The sequence below is a fragment of the Centruroides sculpturatus genome, unplaced genomic scaffold (assembly GCF_000671375.1).
Source record: "Centruroides sculpturatus isolate CEXI.00-Female unplaced genomic scaffold, Cexi_2.0 scaffold147, whole genome shotgun sequence".
NCBI lineage: Eukaryota > Metazoa > Arthropoda > Arachnida > Scorpiones > Buthidae > Centruroides > Centruroides sculpturatus.
In genome coordinates, this window is record NW_019384357.1 from 912729 (window position 1) to 929826 (window position 17098).

General features: G+C 33.0%; 1 protein-coding gene across 2 annotated transcripts; it reads left to right on the plus strand.

Annotated features, from left to right (window-relative positions):
- The first annotated feature begins 2658 nt into the window (after positions 1-2658).
- LOC111639820 lies at positions 2659-15639 on the plus strand. 2 transcript variants are annotated; one of them, XM_023385784.1, is made up of 5 exons: positions 2659-2712; positions 14812-15111; positions 15187-15255; positions 15331-15420; positions 15485-15639. In XM_023385784.1, exons 2-5 carry the CDS (start codon positions 14842-14844, stop codon positions 15563-15565), a joined length of 510 nt encoding a protein of 169 aa, XP_023241552.1. In that variant the 5' UTR covers positions 2659-2712; positions 14812-14841; the 3' UTR covers positions 15566-15639. The 2 variants fall into 2 exon arrangements, with proteins under 2 accessions (XP_023241552.1, XP_023241546.1); XM_023385778.1 differs by lacking the exon at positions 2659-2712 and having other exon boundaries at positions 13933-15111.
- The last annotated feature ends 1459 nt before the right edge of the window (positions 15640-17098 follow it).

Below are 17098 nucleotides of genomic sequence, written 5' to 3' on the forward strand. Positions count from 1 at the left end.
TAATAATTTTTATTTTCGTCAATTAAAAAAACTTGAATGTGGCATAAAGTAATTTAACCTGGCAACATTGTTTACAAAACGTTCGAAGGTGTCTCTGTTTTTGTTTTAAAATCCGTAATGATTTTTTGGTTCCTACAATAGCATCAAGGACCACATACATGACAGTATTTTTCAGAAAATTATGTATGTATTTTTAAAAAATTGCAAGAAAATCCAATGATTCGAGTATTTTTGTTGATTTCGATTCATAAAACGTAAAAAGTTCGTCGGTTAGAAGCAAAATATGTTATTTTCGGAACTCTCCTCGGATTCTCGGATAAATCCGGAAAATCCGTAGACTATTGATAGAGCCACCACACATTTTCCTTCTCCAGGTGATGTTCGATATTTCACGCATGGTAGACTCACGTGGTATACTTTATAGTGTTTTGTAAAGCATCAAACCAATCAATCGACCGTAACAACAACAGCTGATAACTTAATATTTATTACAATGTTAATCTTTAGTACTATCACACCAGTTTTATACACGATTTCCAGAAACACGTTGTAATCGTGGGCAAGAGATTGAAATTTAAACAGTCAAAATGAGTGCATTAAAAGCAGACAGGAATTGTAACGAAGAAAGTCATCAAAGTACATCCTGTAGATATTAAAGATGCATACAATTCTGTTCTGTTTTAAGATAGATCAAAATAATCAACACCTAATCCGTTGCCGAGGGAGTTTATTTAAAAAACAAACGTTTTTTTAATAAATAAACTCCCTCGGCAACGGATTAGGTGTTGATTATTTTGATCTATCTTAAAACAGAACAGAATTGTAAGCATCTTTAATATCTACAGGATGTACTTTGATGACTTTCTTCGTTACAATTCCTGTCTGCTTTTAATGCACTCATTTTGACTGTTTAAATTTCAATCTCTTGCCCACGATTACAACGTGTTTCTGGAAATCGTGTATAAAACTGGTGTGATAGTACTAAAGATTAACATTGTAATAAATATTAAGTTATCAGCTGTTGTTGTTACGGTCGATTGATTGGTTTGATGCTTTACAAAACACTATAAAGTATACCACGTGAGTCTACCATGCGTGAAATATCGAACATCACCTGGAGAAGGAAAATGTGTGGTGGCTCTATCAATAGTCTACGGATTTTCCGGATTTATCCGAGAATCCGAGGAGAGTTCCGAAAATAACATATTTTGCTTCTAACCGACGAACTTTTTACGTTTTATGAATCGAAATCAACAAAAATACTCGAATCATTGGATTTTCTTGCAATTTTTTAAAAATACATACATAATTTTCTGAAAAATACTGTCATGTATGTGGTCCTTGATGCTATTGTAGGAACCAAAAAATCATTACGGATTTTAAAACAAAAACAGAGACACCTTCGAACGTTTTGTAAACAATGTTGCCAGGTTAAATTACTTTATGCCACATTCAAGTTTTTTTAATTGACGAAAATAAAAATTATTAGCGTCGTCTTGGCTATCTTTTGAGCTAATTTAAATTTATTCGGTAACTTTCTGGTTAATTTTTAATAAATTATTGGTGACAGTGTGAAATGCGGAAGTGTGCGCAGCTTTTAAGTTTTATATTCAACTACAGACTAGGAAATTTAATGGATAAGAATAAAAGTTCTGTCTCAAATTCTGCTAAAGTGGGTGAGAGAAGCAAAGTTGGCCAAGTGAGACTTCACAGTGGATGAATCGAAAGTGTTCTGCAAGGTCAAATGGATATCAAAATGCATTTGTGTGCATGAAGAATTCACATTTTTAAGATCATGTGCTTTCTGAAAGACATTTGCAAACAGCACATCGACAGGATCGAACATCTCAAATGCTGCTTACAACAACGAAATCTCAAGATCAAAGAAATATTTTTCTTAGATACAGCAAAGACCTTTATAGGATGCAATATAAAACTGCATAAATCGAAGCATTCCTTGCCCAGGAAGTACTTAGAAAAATACACGAAGCAGAATCTTCCTGGTGAATCAATACTGCTGAATTTTCCACGTATTCATCAGGAAGTGCTTGAAGTACAGTCGACCCCCTATAACGTACGTTCCTATAACGACAATTCCTATAACGTAGCGAAAAAATTGTAGAAACTTTCGTATAATGTACAGTACCTCCTATAACGTCGTTTCGCGAGAAGATTGATAGAGTCTGGACCAATAGTGGATGAGCAGCCGAACTACTTACCTCCGACCCTGCGCCACGCTACGGAGCGGCTAAATTGAGTTTGCTATCGTCTGTTTAGTATTATATATAAATTATATATAAATTAGGTACTGTACATATAATTATATATTAATTATATATAAATTAGGTACTGTATATATAATTATATATTAACTTAATTTATTGTAACTTTATTATAATTATATATATGCTTTCTGCCGCCTGGCAACACGCTACGGAGATTTTAGGCTAGTAAGTTGAGTTTATTATCGTCTGCACAGTATGTAAATTAGGTACCGTAAGTCTAATACAGCACTAATTTTATACATTTCTTGTGAAAGAAACACTTCTTATTCAACGGCCATAAAAATTATTTATATTAATGATGTCTCCAAAGGTCAAGTTATCTTTCTGCGATAAATTATTTATCAGATATCGCGGCCGCCGTTTCGTGTGCTGTTCCGCGACGAAGACAAGCTTTGAACAACGGGCGTAGTCGAACGGTACACACTCGGTAAGTAATCCTATAATTTTTTGTTTATAGCATAGTTTATACGGATTACTCCCAAAAAATTATACGTGTTTTGGAAATGTTGAGTCGAATTAGTCTAGAATCGGTTAATTTTATAGAAGAAAACCTTTCGAACAGCCTTAGTCCGTAAAGTTCCCACCTATCGGGCTGTGATCGGCTCATGTATTTAATCGTTCCTACAACGTAATTTTCGGTTAGCGTGGAACGTATCTAAGCGTTATAGGGAGGTCTACTGTAATTTGCAAAGAAATTAGTGATAATGTTATATGGTTTGCTGTAGATGATATCTTGCTTTAATGGTAGTACAAAAACTTGACGGAAAAGACTGCGCTAAACTTTATCATTTTATATGTAAATTTCTGGAGAGGACGAATGCAGAAGCAATAGCTACAATTATTCAGGATTGTGTAATGCTGTTGTATAATTAAAGTTATGTTATTCTTACAGAAGACTATGCCGACTGTAAGCACGACAAGAACTTTTTATGTAGTCTTATTCACGTAACCTGCCTGAATCACGCTTTACATCTTCTGGTGTTTACATTTTAAAGATGTAAACGCCGTCATTTGTTCCGGCAAGAAACTGCTTGCAAAGACACAATGCGAACTGCTATGCATCGTGAGCGTCTTCCAAATACTCCTTTGCCACCCTCTCCCATAGTCACGATACGGGGCACATGAATCAGAATGCTCTCATTCTGGATGTTAAGGAACATTGGAGAATCCACATTTAATCGCTTCTCTAGTTTACATCCGCGCCCATTTTTTAAATTTTCCGGATATCATTGAAGAACAGTATTAGAAGCAAGAGGGTTGTAACTTACCGTGTGCCCCGTATCGTGACTATGGGAGAGGGTGGCAAAGGAGTATTTGGAAGACGATTTGATTCCATTATCCGCATATTTGAAGCCGATCAACCGGAACTCGATACGGCTACTCATTGACGATAATAACGTGAGTACCATTTTCAAAATTTGCGGTTTTAGGCCCATTAGTTATAGAGATATTAAGCATTTCCGGTTTATTTTTGGTGGACCGTACCGGGCTTCCGGATTAAAATTTCTAAAATTGTTCGGTCACTTCTTTTGGGACACCAAATATTACATATTCTGAAAATTTCATATTCATACACGAAATCAGATGATGGCTTTTATAATAAAACTGGCAGATGAGCCCAGCGTCGCTCAGGCAAAAAGTAATGATAGCAAAGATTAAGATTATTATAGCTGATCTTACTAGTTTATAATGGGTGCAAGAATTAGTAGGGGCTTTTTAGATAAGACTCTTTAATATAGAATTTGCTTGGAGATTTCCACATCGACCAGTATTGCGTCTTTCCTCTTGAGCCAAAACTGTGTTTCATAATCAGTTGAATATTTTCTAGTATTTTAAGAGATTTTAAATAAATCATCTAATGAGAAAAATAAATATTGGATTGACTGTTTAATGCAATGATATATATGTGCTGTCTGCCAAGGGAAAGATGCGTTTAAAAAGATCTTATATGGGAAACCAGTTTCTATTCAGTTGTTGGGCACGTGAATGAAAAAATTCCGAAAAACATAACACAGCCAGCTCATTAGCCACGCTCAGAATACAATGTTTAGTGATTATAAACATTTGGCTATTAGTGAGGAAGATGAAAATATAGATACAGAACTGAAGAATATTGAAAACAAATCCAGTGTATGGAGTGCACTATCAATAAATCACTTAATGGTAATTAGTTAACAAGTAACATTTTGAATATTTATCACTTAATTAGTATTAAAAACTTTTGTAAATTTGAACCCCTAACGCACTGTGAATATATTAATATACTTGTCTTATAAGTAAAGGACATGATTAATTAATTATTCCACATTTCCACATTAATTAGTCAATAAAAAATATCAAATGAGAAATGTACTTATAAAAGTATGTTTGTTGCATTTGCTGTTCAGAAAAATGGTTTATGTAATATTGCTATAATTGGGTATTGCTTGGTTAAGAGACGAATTCTCTAATTTTAATAATTTCCAGTTTAACATTTGGATTAATGTGTAACAAATTATATTTCGATACGTAATTGTAAAACTGCAGAATAATCATAATAAAAGTTTGATCAAGCAATAAAAAAATATTTTTATAAAATAAGTATTACCTGAATTAAATTTGATTATATATGTAATTAATATAACTTACTAAAATCATAAAATAACAAATACATGGGCATGCCTTTTATGAAAAATGTAGCTTTTTATACCTTTTTATACCATGTTTTAAGATCTGTGGTGACTTGAACAGCCATGTTCGGTGGGCCAAAAATGGGTATGACTGGTATGGCAGTATTAATAGCTTCTCGTTGGAGATGGCTAAGGATGTAGAGCTTGCCAATGTACCTTTGTTGAAATACTATACTTTGACTACGTTCGAGGCCGAGAGAACTTTTTCATTGTATAAAAACATTCTCACTGACCGTCGACACAGTTTGACAGAAGAAAATATTAATAGATTTCTTGTATGAGCATGGTCATATTCAAACACTTTATAATATTGTATACTGCATTAATTAATAAACAGATAACTGAAGAAAATTTGATAATTTTGTTTTATTTTTATTATTTTTTGTTCCGAACATAAATCCGAAAACATGATCTTTTGATCCGATTTCGGATCCGAAACTCCACTTTTATCGATCCAAAAAATCCGGGACTAATTTATCAAAACTTTCTTTTGTTTTCTGAGAAATTAATTCGTTTTATTAGTCTAACGTTCTGATGAAATCGAGTTCGCGTTCATCTGAATTTTTACAAGCAGTTCCAGATATGTCAGATTTCCTTTCTCATCACTCCAGTGCTTCACTTTGGACCTGAAATGACTCATAATGATCATAAAAAAAGTGCCGACCGGTTGGTTGAACCAGTGAAGGCGTCAATCTGTCGCTTTAAAAGATCAATATTCACGTTTGAAACGAAATCTCAGAAATTTTTCGAAGTCTGTCCAAGTTATCTCGAGGCTCCGACCTCATCATCCGACTGCCCTTATTATAGATTTGGCCGAACCATGACAGGTATTAAAAAAGTTCAAAAACAGCACAAGAGAGGCTCTTTTAGTGTCGGCAAGCAGCAAAGTTAGAAAAAATCTAAATACATAAACGTATCTTTTAATCTTAATTTTTATCAATAAAACATTGTTTTTTACTATTTTCGGCCTATGGCCTCTTTCTAATGGGCCCAGAATGACGAGGAACGGACTACAACATATTTGGACGGATCATCTCGTCCGAAACATATTCGGACGGAAAGATGGATATTTTGAACCGTTCTCATTCGATCCCGGGTCACCAGAAGGGTAAGTTGCTATGTTAACCGCTCGGCTTTCAAGCCGTAAAAGAAAATGTTTGTTATCAAAATATTTTAAATATAACATAAAAACTAAAATAACCGATTTCAAAGATCTGTACACATGTAGATAGCAGATGTGTACTACATGATGTATACCAGCAATAAACAAGTGTTCGTAAAATACATAACCCGTGAGAGACATGTCAGGAAATAGAAGCGAATTCTGGCAATATAGTTTGCTTTTTAACTCTCTATTTTGCAGAAACGTTTGACAAATACAAATTAAAAATTTTTTTCATTTATATTGAAATGGACTTCCGCCATTACATGCCCAAGGTTTCTAGTACAGTAAAAGTCTTGTGTAATATCTATATACCGTGTTTCCCCGAAAATAAGACATCCTCTAAAATAAGACCTACCATAGGTTTTGCTGAATTGCTAAAATATAAGGCCTCCCCCCGAAAGTAAGACCTAGCAAAGTTTTTTTTTACTCGTAACGGTCATCGACAGATAGTTGAAAGTAGCCGTTCGCTTTTTGAAAGTACAGCCACTGATTAGTCAGCAGACAATCACGCCACACGGCATGATTTGCATAAACTATGGCTTGGGAATTAAGATTTGCATAACTTTACGACTGGTGATGGCTAATTGGTCGGCCGGGAATCAAGCCACATGACATTTGCATAGTGCTACGGTTCAGTAAGCACTAATTGGTCATCGAGCCCGATTACGACGCTATAAAAAAGTTAAGTTGAAGCGAGAGTGAGAAGTCCACTCCAGCACGGGAACTTCGTAAGTTGCGGTCGACACGACCGGATATACGTCACTCTCGTCTAAGTTCGACTTGGGAATTTTTTTGTTCAATAATAAATGTAAATTCTTCTTCATGGAAAAAATAAGACATTCCCTGAAAATAAGACCTAGCGCATCTTTCAGAGCAAAAATTAATATAACACACTTATTTTCGGGGAAACACTGTATTATGCGTAGGCCTACATATTAGTGATGTAACGAATATTCGGTTACTATTCGGCCTATTTTTCGCTATTCGGCCGAATACCTAAAAACGGGACTAAGAAATAACAAAAACACAGTAAATTAATCATTTTGGTATTTAGATTTAATGTTATCGGGTTAGTGTTGTTTGTTTATATTTATTTATAACTTATCACATGCACAAAATAAAAAAAAATAATAGTCACATATATTTACAATTTATAATTACAAATATCAGCACACGTACACACCTATTCGTTCGAGAATCGTCACACACATCTGAGGGTCTGACCCTGTCTGTCCTTTTTAAGCACTCGTCTTTACTCTTCCCTTTCTGTTTCCTCTATCTCTCTAGTCCACGTATGCCTATGCATACATCATAATACGCGCTCACGATACTTTCGATTCGTATTTTTCCATTTTATAATTACGTGACTCATAGCCTGGTGATAACGGAGAAAAGAGACACATAGGACGTCGGTATATGTCACAGTTATGATTTCACAGATTCGAGACAGCTTGATAGCCCGAACGGTCCCAGGCTTTCGCCCGTGCACGCTAAGTGACTTTCATTACAAGCATTTAGCTTTCCGAAGTCTATGACAACAATTTTAAATATATTACAGAACTAGCTGTTACCCGCGACTTCGCCCGTGGAAGTTTTGCAAGCAAGCCCCATTTATATTCAGTATTTCAACAACCATAATAATTGTTATATAACACCTACCGCCGAGAATGATGAGAATTGCTGAGAATCCTCCACAGATGCCTTATTTCCTGGGCGAGTTCTGTGTATTTGCTAATTTTTTCAGTGCGCGTGTTTTGTACATTGTGAGTGTTTGGAATGGCTATGTCTATAATGTATGTGATTTTATTGTGTTTGTCAATGAGTGTGATGTCTGATCTGTTGTAATAAATTGTTTTATCTGTGATTATGGCTCTGTCGTAGTACATTTTGTGCGTGTTGTTTTCCAATACTGTCTGTGGAATATACTTGTAGTATGGTTCGTGAATGTCTATCAAGTTGTGTTTCTTTGCAAGCTCTTGGTGTATTATATTTGCTACTTGATTGTGTCTATGTAAGTAATCTGTCTGTGCCAAGAGCTTGCACTCAGAAGTGATGTGTTGTATAGTTTTTGGCATGATGTGACATTTTCTGCATGTGTCATTTGTGAGTGTTGTATCTTTGAGTATGTGTTTTCTGTAGTTTTTAGTAATTTTTTATTATCTATGGTTGTTTGCGAGTGGAGTTGTTAATTTAATCAATATTACAGAAAATTAAAAATTCACTTTTTGAATAAGTTCTTGTTAACCAACAATGATAATTACTTATGTTAAATGTCTGTTTGTTAAGTGATTATATTCAAATCTCCTTATCGACGTGCTTAAGTGGTCATTTACTGGTGCAACTACCCTATTTAATAGAATATTTGTGTATCTCTATTCTTAGTTCTTTGACCGATCTTCACCAAATTATACTCTGGAACTCTGAAGAAAATATATACCACCGTTAAACTGGATACCCAGCCTTTCCCTGATTTCATCCCCTTTATTATGAAAAAGTAGAGGAATTGATTTGCTTATTTTCTAGAAAATCATACTTATTCTTTGATGTTACCACCAAATTATATCGAAAATCCTGTAAGTATTTTTCCTGTCGTATCGGATATCGATCATATACAAATTTTGCATAGCAATGATAGTTGGATTTCAAGAGTACAACACGATTGAGTAGAGTTGACTATGGTGTATATGAAATCGGTTTTGCTGTCTTAGCATTTGGTGTCATACCAGATACAATTCGTTACGATCACAGATAAATGCGTTTTCATTTGTTGAAAATGTGTAATTAGTCTAAATTAGAGCATTTTCTACAGATACCATTTAAAGGTGTTGTTGGAAAAATTAAACCCTTGCCACTTGCTTCGTTGACTTATTTATGTTTCGTACTATTGCACTTTTCATGTAGGCGGACATATCACACTGAACAGTCACGGAACAGAAAGAAATTGAGACACTTTTTTATTTCCTATGTATTTATTGCGAAATGAATTTTACACCTATAAGGTCCATCATCAGTCATTATACATAGATTTTAATATCCAATACAAAATATGAATTTGCTGAGTTGGCGAAGTATCATGGTGTCACGCAACAGTAATTTACAAACGTTCAGTACATAACTTTTTCACATCTGCTTTAACTTAACATTGCCTTCGAGTGGGTTTCTCTCCGGTTTACAAGTACGCGTTGGTTTGTTTACTTTTGACAGATGGGAAAGGTGCAAACGTGTGCGTTTGAAAACCGAAATAGGGTTTTATTAAAAATGACATTTGCACCAACACCAAAACTGTATCTTATAAAAATTCTTGACACCACTTGACACAGATACAGTACAGAGTGTCTGTACTGTATCTGTGAATTTTACAAGTATGTTTTATAGAGATTGAATATACAAGTTAAAAGCTTTAATTTTTTTTAAATTTTTAAATAGAAATCATACAGGATTTCGTAACAAGGGCAAACAGTTGAATTGCTTTTTCTGAAGCTTTCATTTCCAACTTTTCCTCTTCATTATTCTTTTTCCATTATTCCTAAATAATCATTCAAACATTTTGTCCTCGGATTTGTTTTCTTCTTCTTCCTCGTCCAAGTTAACATTTCCATTTTCATTACTCCATTTTTCGATTATTTCAAAAGAGGAATACTATTGATCCTCATATTCTGTCAGAAATGTTTATATATTACACGGATTTTTTTCACCTCTCGCTTGCGATTGAGTTTCCTTGAGAAAATCCTCGCTTCTATCTGTTGTCTATTGAGTAAGCTCTATTACGATACCCTAATCTGATGATTCGCTTCCAGAAGATTGGTATGATGAATTATGTCCTTGAAGTAAAGATTTCATATCCTTTTCGTTTTGTCGTGAAGATAATTTTATCGTTTGGTCCGAGAATTTCATGTCTGTATGTTTATTTCGACTTCGTCTTCGAGGTTCTTCGCACAGATTTACAATGAGAGAAATTATGCAAATAAGAATAGCTAAGGCCCCGAACAAGACGAATGGGCATACGAAAGCCACTACGAACAGAACCATCCTGAAATAAACATCATCTTTGAGAGTTTGAAAATGTTTAAGATCTTTTGAGTTCATCCAGTTCTGTGATGGAAACGAAGGTTGTTTTGATCTGTATCTCTTCGTCTTCGAATGAAACCAATTAGCAGCTCGTTGGTACGGGATTTTTCTATCTTTTGAAAATAAAAACGATGATTCGTACTTTTTGTTTAAGTGATTTTTTTCTTTTCTAAATTTTCTACGTTTCTTAATATTGTAATTATTGTTCTTTAATGACTTCCTGTTTGTATTCATTTCCATTAACTTAAATTTTTTGAAAAGTGCATCGTGAAATTTTTCCATTCCTAATCGTCTGTTGTTGTCTTTCGACTTTTCTCTTTTATAACTCCAAGCTTTGTTTTTAGGAAGTATTCCATCCAAATTCCATTCGCCTCTCTTTTTCTTCTTTACATTCCAAAATCGGTAGTTATCTTTCGTCCTGGAATCTCTGATTCTTCGTAAATCAGTCCATTCTCCAAACAGGTTTTGGTCCTTCCTCTCCCATCCAAGATCTTTGTCCATTCTTCTGTCTTGTTCACAATAGGTGATTCGACAGAAAATTATCATCAATAATAAAATAAATATAAACATTGCATTCGTTATAACGAACAATTCGTAAAATGTCTCCGACAATCGCTTCGAAAACAAAGAATTAAACAATGATCATTGATATTGTTTCTTCACATCGTGAACTTTTCTGTACTTATTTGTTATTAATAAAATATAATTTATTAATTATTTTTCTTCACTTTTAAAACATATTTTAATTTTTATAGTTAATAACAACAAAAGAAAGAAGCTATAATTTATATTAGAGAATGTTTTTTAGAAATATGAGTAAGAAGAACGTTTTGTAATTCATATTTACAAACAACTCGTTCCAAAAGTCTTTGTAATTTGTTAAATATAAACAAAGTAATGTGATGAGGAAGATGAAAAGATGATGTATCGCTTGTGATTACAATTTCTATTTAAACGTCAAACTTTTAAACGTTTTATGTTTTGTATTATTTGAAGCAACAATTTTGCTAGACAAATTAAATTCCTGGTATTCAAAACAACACAAACCAGAGATTTTGTAGCTTATCACATTTATAAATTATATCCCTAGAGGATCGGCGATTGCTTTCTGAGGCTAGATATGACATTAAAAAGAAGAAAATAAGAAAAAAGGAAAAGGAAGGAGGGGGCGTGGAAAGATAAGATGAAGAAGAAAAAGTTGGAAGAGAAGTAAAAAATTGTATGGAGACTATGGACAATGAGTAAGGCGAGCTTTAGAGTCCTAGAAAGCTTGCTTTCTGAAGCCACCAAGTATTACCGATAATAAATACGGGTCTCGACAACCGGTATAGTCACAATTAGCTCTAAGAGATTAGATACGATCAGAATGGTAAGGAACATGGGTCATGAAAAAATAATGGTGGTTGCAAACTTTAAATACGGCAATGAAATTTAATCGCTTTAGTTCCCAGCAATTTTTGATATTAATGTAGGTCTAATTAAACGTAAAAAATACTTAAAAGTGAAAAAAAACGAAAGAAATACGTTCATTTTAAAGAAAAAGCTTCAAACTTTATTTTCCATTGTCTCGCCTTTCTGCAAAATTTGACACCGATGAGTCATTGTGTTTACAGCTGGATGACCTTGAGAACAGCTGGTGTTGTATTTCCTGGGTCATTCTCATAGAATTCTCAGGAGGCGATGGGTTTATAGTAGGGTGAATACTAGCTGGCCGTATATTTTTAAATATTTTTAAAAAATTAAAATTTTTATTGGGATTTCCGACCCCCCCGACTTAATTAAACGTATATATAATAAAATATATTAATTAAAAAAAGTAAAAAAACTATTGGAGGTCGTTTTTGATATCAGAAAGTAGCTTTAAATAACTTTACCGAAGTAAAATCCGTGCACTAGAACTTTAGAACAATGAATGAAATTTGATATCAAAATCCCATTAAAAAACAATTAAGCGTTAATCGTGCGTCATTAAATGTTGCTTAAAATCGCGATAAAATTTTTTCGAGCGGGTAAAAATTTTTGAAAAAATTTGGAGACAAAAAACATTCCAAAAATCCAAAAAAAATTGGGTGGGAAGAAAGGACCGAGTTTTCTGTAACGCTATGTAACCTGCCCGAGTTAACTCGGGCGCGAAACTAAGTGGTTTTAACTATATACGTGTAGTTTTCGATTCTTAAAGTTATTCTGATATACTGTTGTTTATTAAAATTTTAATTAGTAAATTTTAAAATTCAAATGCTAGAATAAATATTCTAAATTTAAATGTAGAAGAACAGAGTGAAATATTGATTCTCATTTTACGTTATTCAATACGAATTTATTTCCTGCATTGATCGCTAAATAAACAAGTAAAGACGTAGTCAATACAGAATTCGATTTAAATTTCGTTGCAATGCAGTTTAATACGTAACGATTTTTCAAAATGACATACATAACGTGTTAGACAAGAATTATTATATCATATTTTTAATTACTGTATTAGAAATATATTAAAATTATAAATAATTATTACATGTTAATTCATACGGCACAAATGAAAACGGCTATGAACGAGCCTATAGAAAAAAAGGCCGTTATAATATTCATGCTTTATTATAATATGTCTGGTTTCTATATAAAATATGGTAAAAAATATTAATAGATATATTGACTATTGAACACAAGACTGTGTTATTAATTAAACACTTGGCGTTTTCCTCTTTATTCAGTTGAACTGTTCAGTCAACTGAATAAAGAGGAAAACGCCAAGTGTTTAATTAATAACAGTCTTGTGTTCAATAGTCAATAAATACGAAAACACGGTTTCAGAAAACAAATTAATAGATATATTCAAGTACACACATTCAGTCTTTGTGTTCTGTAAACTGAGAAACTTTTTTTTCCATACCCAGTACAGTACTGAATTCCGGTTCAAGGGTTGACGCCTGACTATGATTCCACGTGCAGCTTTTCAGCGATTTTCCTCTTGTCTAAGGGTGCAACTATGCAGACGCAAATTCAGAGCGAGCGAGAGGTTGCGAGCGATTTAGATTTCGCAAAGGAAAACCATGCACAAACGAGTAGCGAGAAATAACACCTGTCGAGAGCGAATTTTTGGTTCTCGTACATATCTGACAGGTTTTGATATTTATCGCGTCTCACCTCTTCTCGCTACATATTCTCGCTCGCTCAGAAAATTTGCTCGCTCGCGTCTGCATAGTCGCACTCTAACACTTTAACACGACCCGTTCTCCATTGAATGTCCTTTCTAAAAACATGCTCCTTGTCACATCGCCCATACATTGCATACCCTTATTCCATGAATGCAATTTTTCCTACGTATCAAGTCGGTTCGACGATCTACAATAGAGACGATCGGATGGTGGGAGATGGAACCCAACGCATACGGAATAAACAATACATTAAAACATCCGAGAAATTACTTGTCCGGATTCCATTCTGGGTTCCTAAAATAAAGGGATAAAAACTACACCATCTCGGCTGTTAAAAAATTATTAAAACAAGAACCTGTCAAATTGATCAATGGGACACGATTATATAATAAATCAATTACGAAATTAAAATTTCATCATAATATAGCATCAGTTGCTATGGTTAAACGTAAATAGCTTTATTTTACTATCCTATAATTTTTAATACTCACATTCCGTGCAGAAACACGGAATGTGAGTATATTTATTGTACTGACCTTGCATTCTGTAAACAGTAATTACGGCGAAAGACATCGGAATTCGGCTTTGGAATCTACAACAGTTTAATTGATCGTAACTCGAGTATATCGCATTTTTAACTGTGCGTAGTTCTTGTAATCTCTCATTTTACAGAAGCACGTAACTCCTTTAAGTTCGATTTCTATAATCTACAATACGTATAACTCAAATTTCTAATTACATTTCTTTAAAAATTACTCAAGTGTTACGAAATAATGGAAAACTTTTTGGCAAGGATTGAAGCCGACGACGAGTATAGCAGAAACAGAAAAAACATGAACACAGAAGCAGAGATATGTTTGAACTGCGTTTTGTCTTCGTATACGGCTGTAGCCAGAGTTTACGGATTGACTTTTTTCCTTCCTTGTTCCTGCCGCAACCGAAATGATGTTAATGTTCACCCAATTATAACAAAACTTTATTCATTCTTCATCGAATATTTTTACTGGATATTTTTCTGTTTGGTGTTTTGCATGATGATACCGGGTTTATCGGAGATGATCCCTTGTAAATCGGGGTACTTGCTAGTCAAAAATGATGCCATTTTTGTGAAAGTGGCTGCTACTAATTTACTTTTAACTGTAGCACTCCTTTTCAGTATTGTAATAAGAGCGAAATTCACCCCGAATATTAAATTGACGAAGCCAGAATATTTCTGTCAAAAAGAATTCTACGACGTCATAAATTACACTAGAATTGTCGCTTCTGTTTTTGTTTTAAGTTTCTCTATTTGTGGCCAAGCTGTAATCGTTTTTTATCTTTATCCTGTTGTAGACCAAGCAAAAACTTTCGAGCACGAAGCACTTTTCTGCAGCGTACAAATTGGCATTTACTATAATTTAGCTATGGGTGGAATATTCTATATAAGTTTTTTTGGTGTTTCGTTTTTAATTATACTAATGAACATTTTCCAGAAGCTATCGGAAGATCTGCAACTACTAAAGATGAATCATCCGAATCTGGAAACGGAATTAGAAATAATTATGACACAACACAATGAACTTTGGGATTGTTTTAATCAATGGAATGGCCCATTCAATTACGCATTCACAGTTATGTATAGTTATCTAATAACCCAAACCAGTCTGCTTTATTACGTTTTGATTTATTCGAAAATGGAATTTGCAGTGACAGTTTTGTTTTCCACAGTTTGTGCTGCACTATCATGCGGTTGTATTCTAGTTGGATTTTTACTATCCACTTTCACATCTATTGTAATTTTCGTATTGTATTAGATGCGCTATTCCGTTTTATATATACTTGTAACATGATTTTTTTCTTTCTTTTAGATGCAAACATCGTTTCAAGACATTCGAAGATTCGCTCAATGCGATTTGAAATTAGAACAGAAATTAAAAGTAAATCTACCGTTATAAAATAAAATTAGGAATACTTTTTAATTTGCATAAAATAATTTTATGTATTTTGTACAGATTGTGAATTTTATGAAAAGATTTGGGAAGGCACCTTTATGTTTATCTATGAGCGGTTTCTTCGATATTACCAAGAAGTTTCCTGTCAAGGTATGCGATTCAAATAACTCTTTCAATATATTAATGCATTATTTAAACAAATTTGAATTTGCAGATGTCTAGCGCTCTGAATTCTGTGTATGAGGGTCTCTTAGATTTGAGGACGGTTTCCGAGAAGAAAAACTGCTCTAACTGAGATTTGAACGTAATTTCTTCTAATAATTAAGATTTATTAATTAATTATATGTTTATATGTGATAAACTATTATCGTTTCTTCACACTTTATTGTCGTATTGTGATAATTTAAATTGTTAAAATTAGAATGAACCTTTCGAATCATATTTCATTTAAATTTTCATGAATTGCTTAAATAAATGTAAATGTAGTATCATTTAAATATTTTTAAAAATTTTCAATACAGTATATTGAAGTTAGTAACCAATTCTATATTAAATTATTTCAAATTGTAGCAATTTATAAAAGTAAAGAAATTTACTTATTGTAATAACTCTGTGATTGATAATAATAACCGAGAAATGATATTAAGCGAACGAAATAAGCGATTGTGGTTTTGTCCAAAAATTACGTTATGCTATTTTTTATACATCTAAACTATTAACAACCCCTGTAACGTTTCGGATGCTATCGCTTATATCTTACAATTACAAATATACGTTAAAAATATGTTCCATGAATCCCGTTATTTAAATACATTGAGAAATAAAATAAAAGGAATAAACTGCTACATAACTTACATTTTATTATTGTATCTATATGTATAATGTAGAAAGTAGTGACAAATCCTATGTTTAACTGTGCAACACTGCAGAAAGAAAAGTGAGTCTTTGTTACACAAGAGTCGAAAATCTACTATTACGTAACACCAAATATATTTGTGCTGAATATCAACAATATTTATATCTAAACACGTTAAAAATAATAAGCAAAATAGATTAGAAATGTAAAAAATTCGTATTGAAGTAAATCCATTAGAAAGCCATAAAATTAACAATAATCTGCATTGTTTTAAATGTATGTTGTCATTTTGGCAATTAAATTTTTCACTGTCAACATCACGTTAATATCATGTTATAAACATTCATCTAAATGTAATTTAATTTGCATTAAAACGAAAGAATTCTTTTGCAGATTTGTTTTACAATTTATTTTTATATATTTTTCGTTTCACATTTTCGATTTTCAAAACTGCAGCATAGAAAATTTGCAATTTTTATTCTTTATGTACTGTAATAAAGCATGCAACTATTGAATGTAAAAATGTTGTATGGTTATTTAATAAATTGCTTTTTACACTATTTACTAGCACATTATTTTGATCTCAGTGTATTTTATTACTATTTGCTCTTACTAATAAAGTGAATGCTTTGATAATTTAATAAATTTATTGTGTTAGCCTATAAAATAAGATTTAAACTTGAAGATAATTTTATTTTATCTTACTTTTAAAGTCACGTGCTACAGTCTTCTCTAGCCGCATTCGAAATAAATAAAGTTTTTGTCCTTCTTAAAATTACTAATACTACATAATGCAAAGCTACTATGCAAAAATCGTACCGTTTGTCAATTTTAAAGCTAGAGGAGTGTATTCAATTTCGTTGATGCACGGTTGGGAACGTTTTTTCCTTGCCTTTTTCTACTTCTACAGATGGTCGCTTCCGCATACCTTTCACCTTTTACACTCATTTATTGGATGCATTTCTGTCTTCT

Coding starts and splice junctions, on each gene's coding strand:
- LOC111639820 (XM_023385778.1), top strand. CDS start 14,113: ATGGAAAACTTTTTGGCAAGGATTGAAGCCGACGACGAGTATAGCAGA. Junction 15,112..15,186: donor TATCCACTTTCACATCTATT/GTAATTTTCGTA, acceptor TCTTTCTTTTAG/ATGCAAACATCGTTTCAAGA. Junction 15,421..15,484: donor CCAAGAAGTTTCCTGTCAAG/GTATGCGATTCA, acceptor TTGAATTTGCAG/ATGTCTAGCGCTCTGAATTC.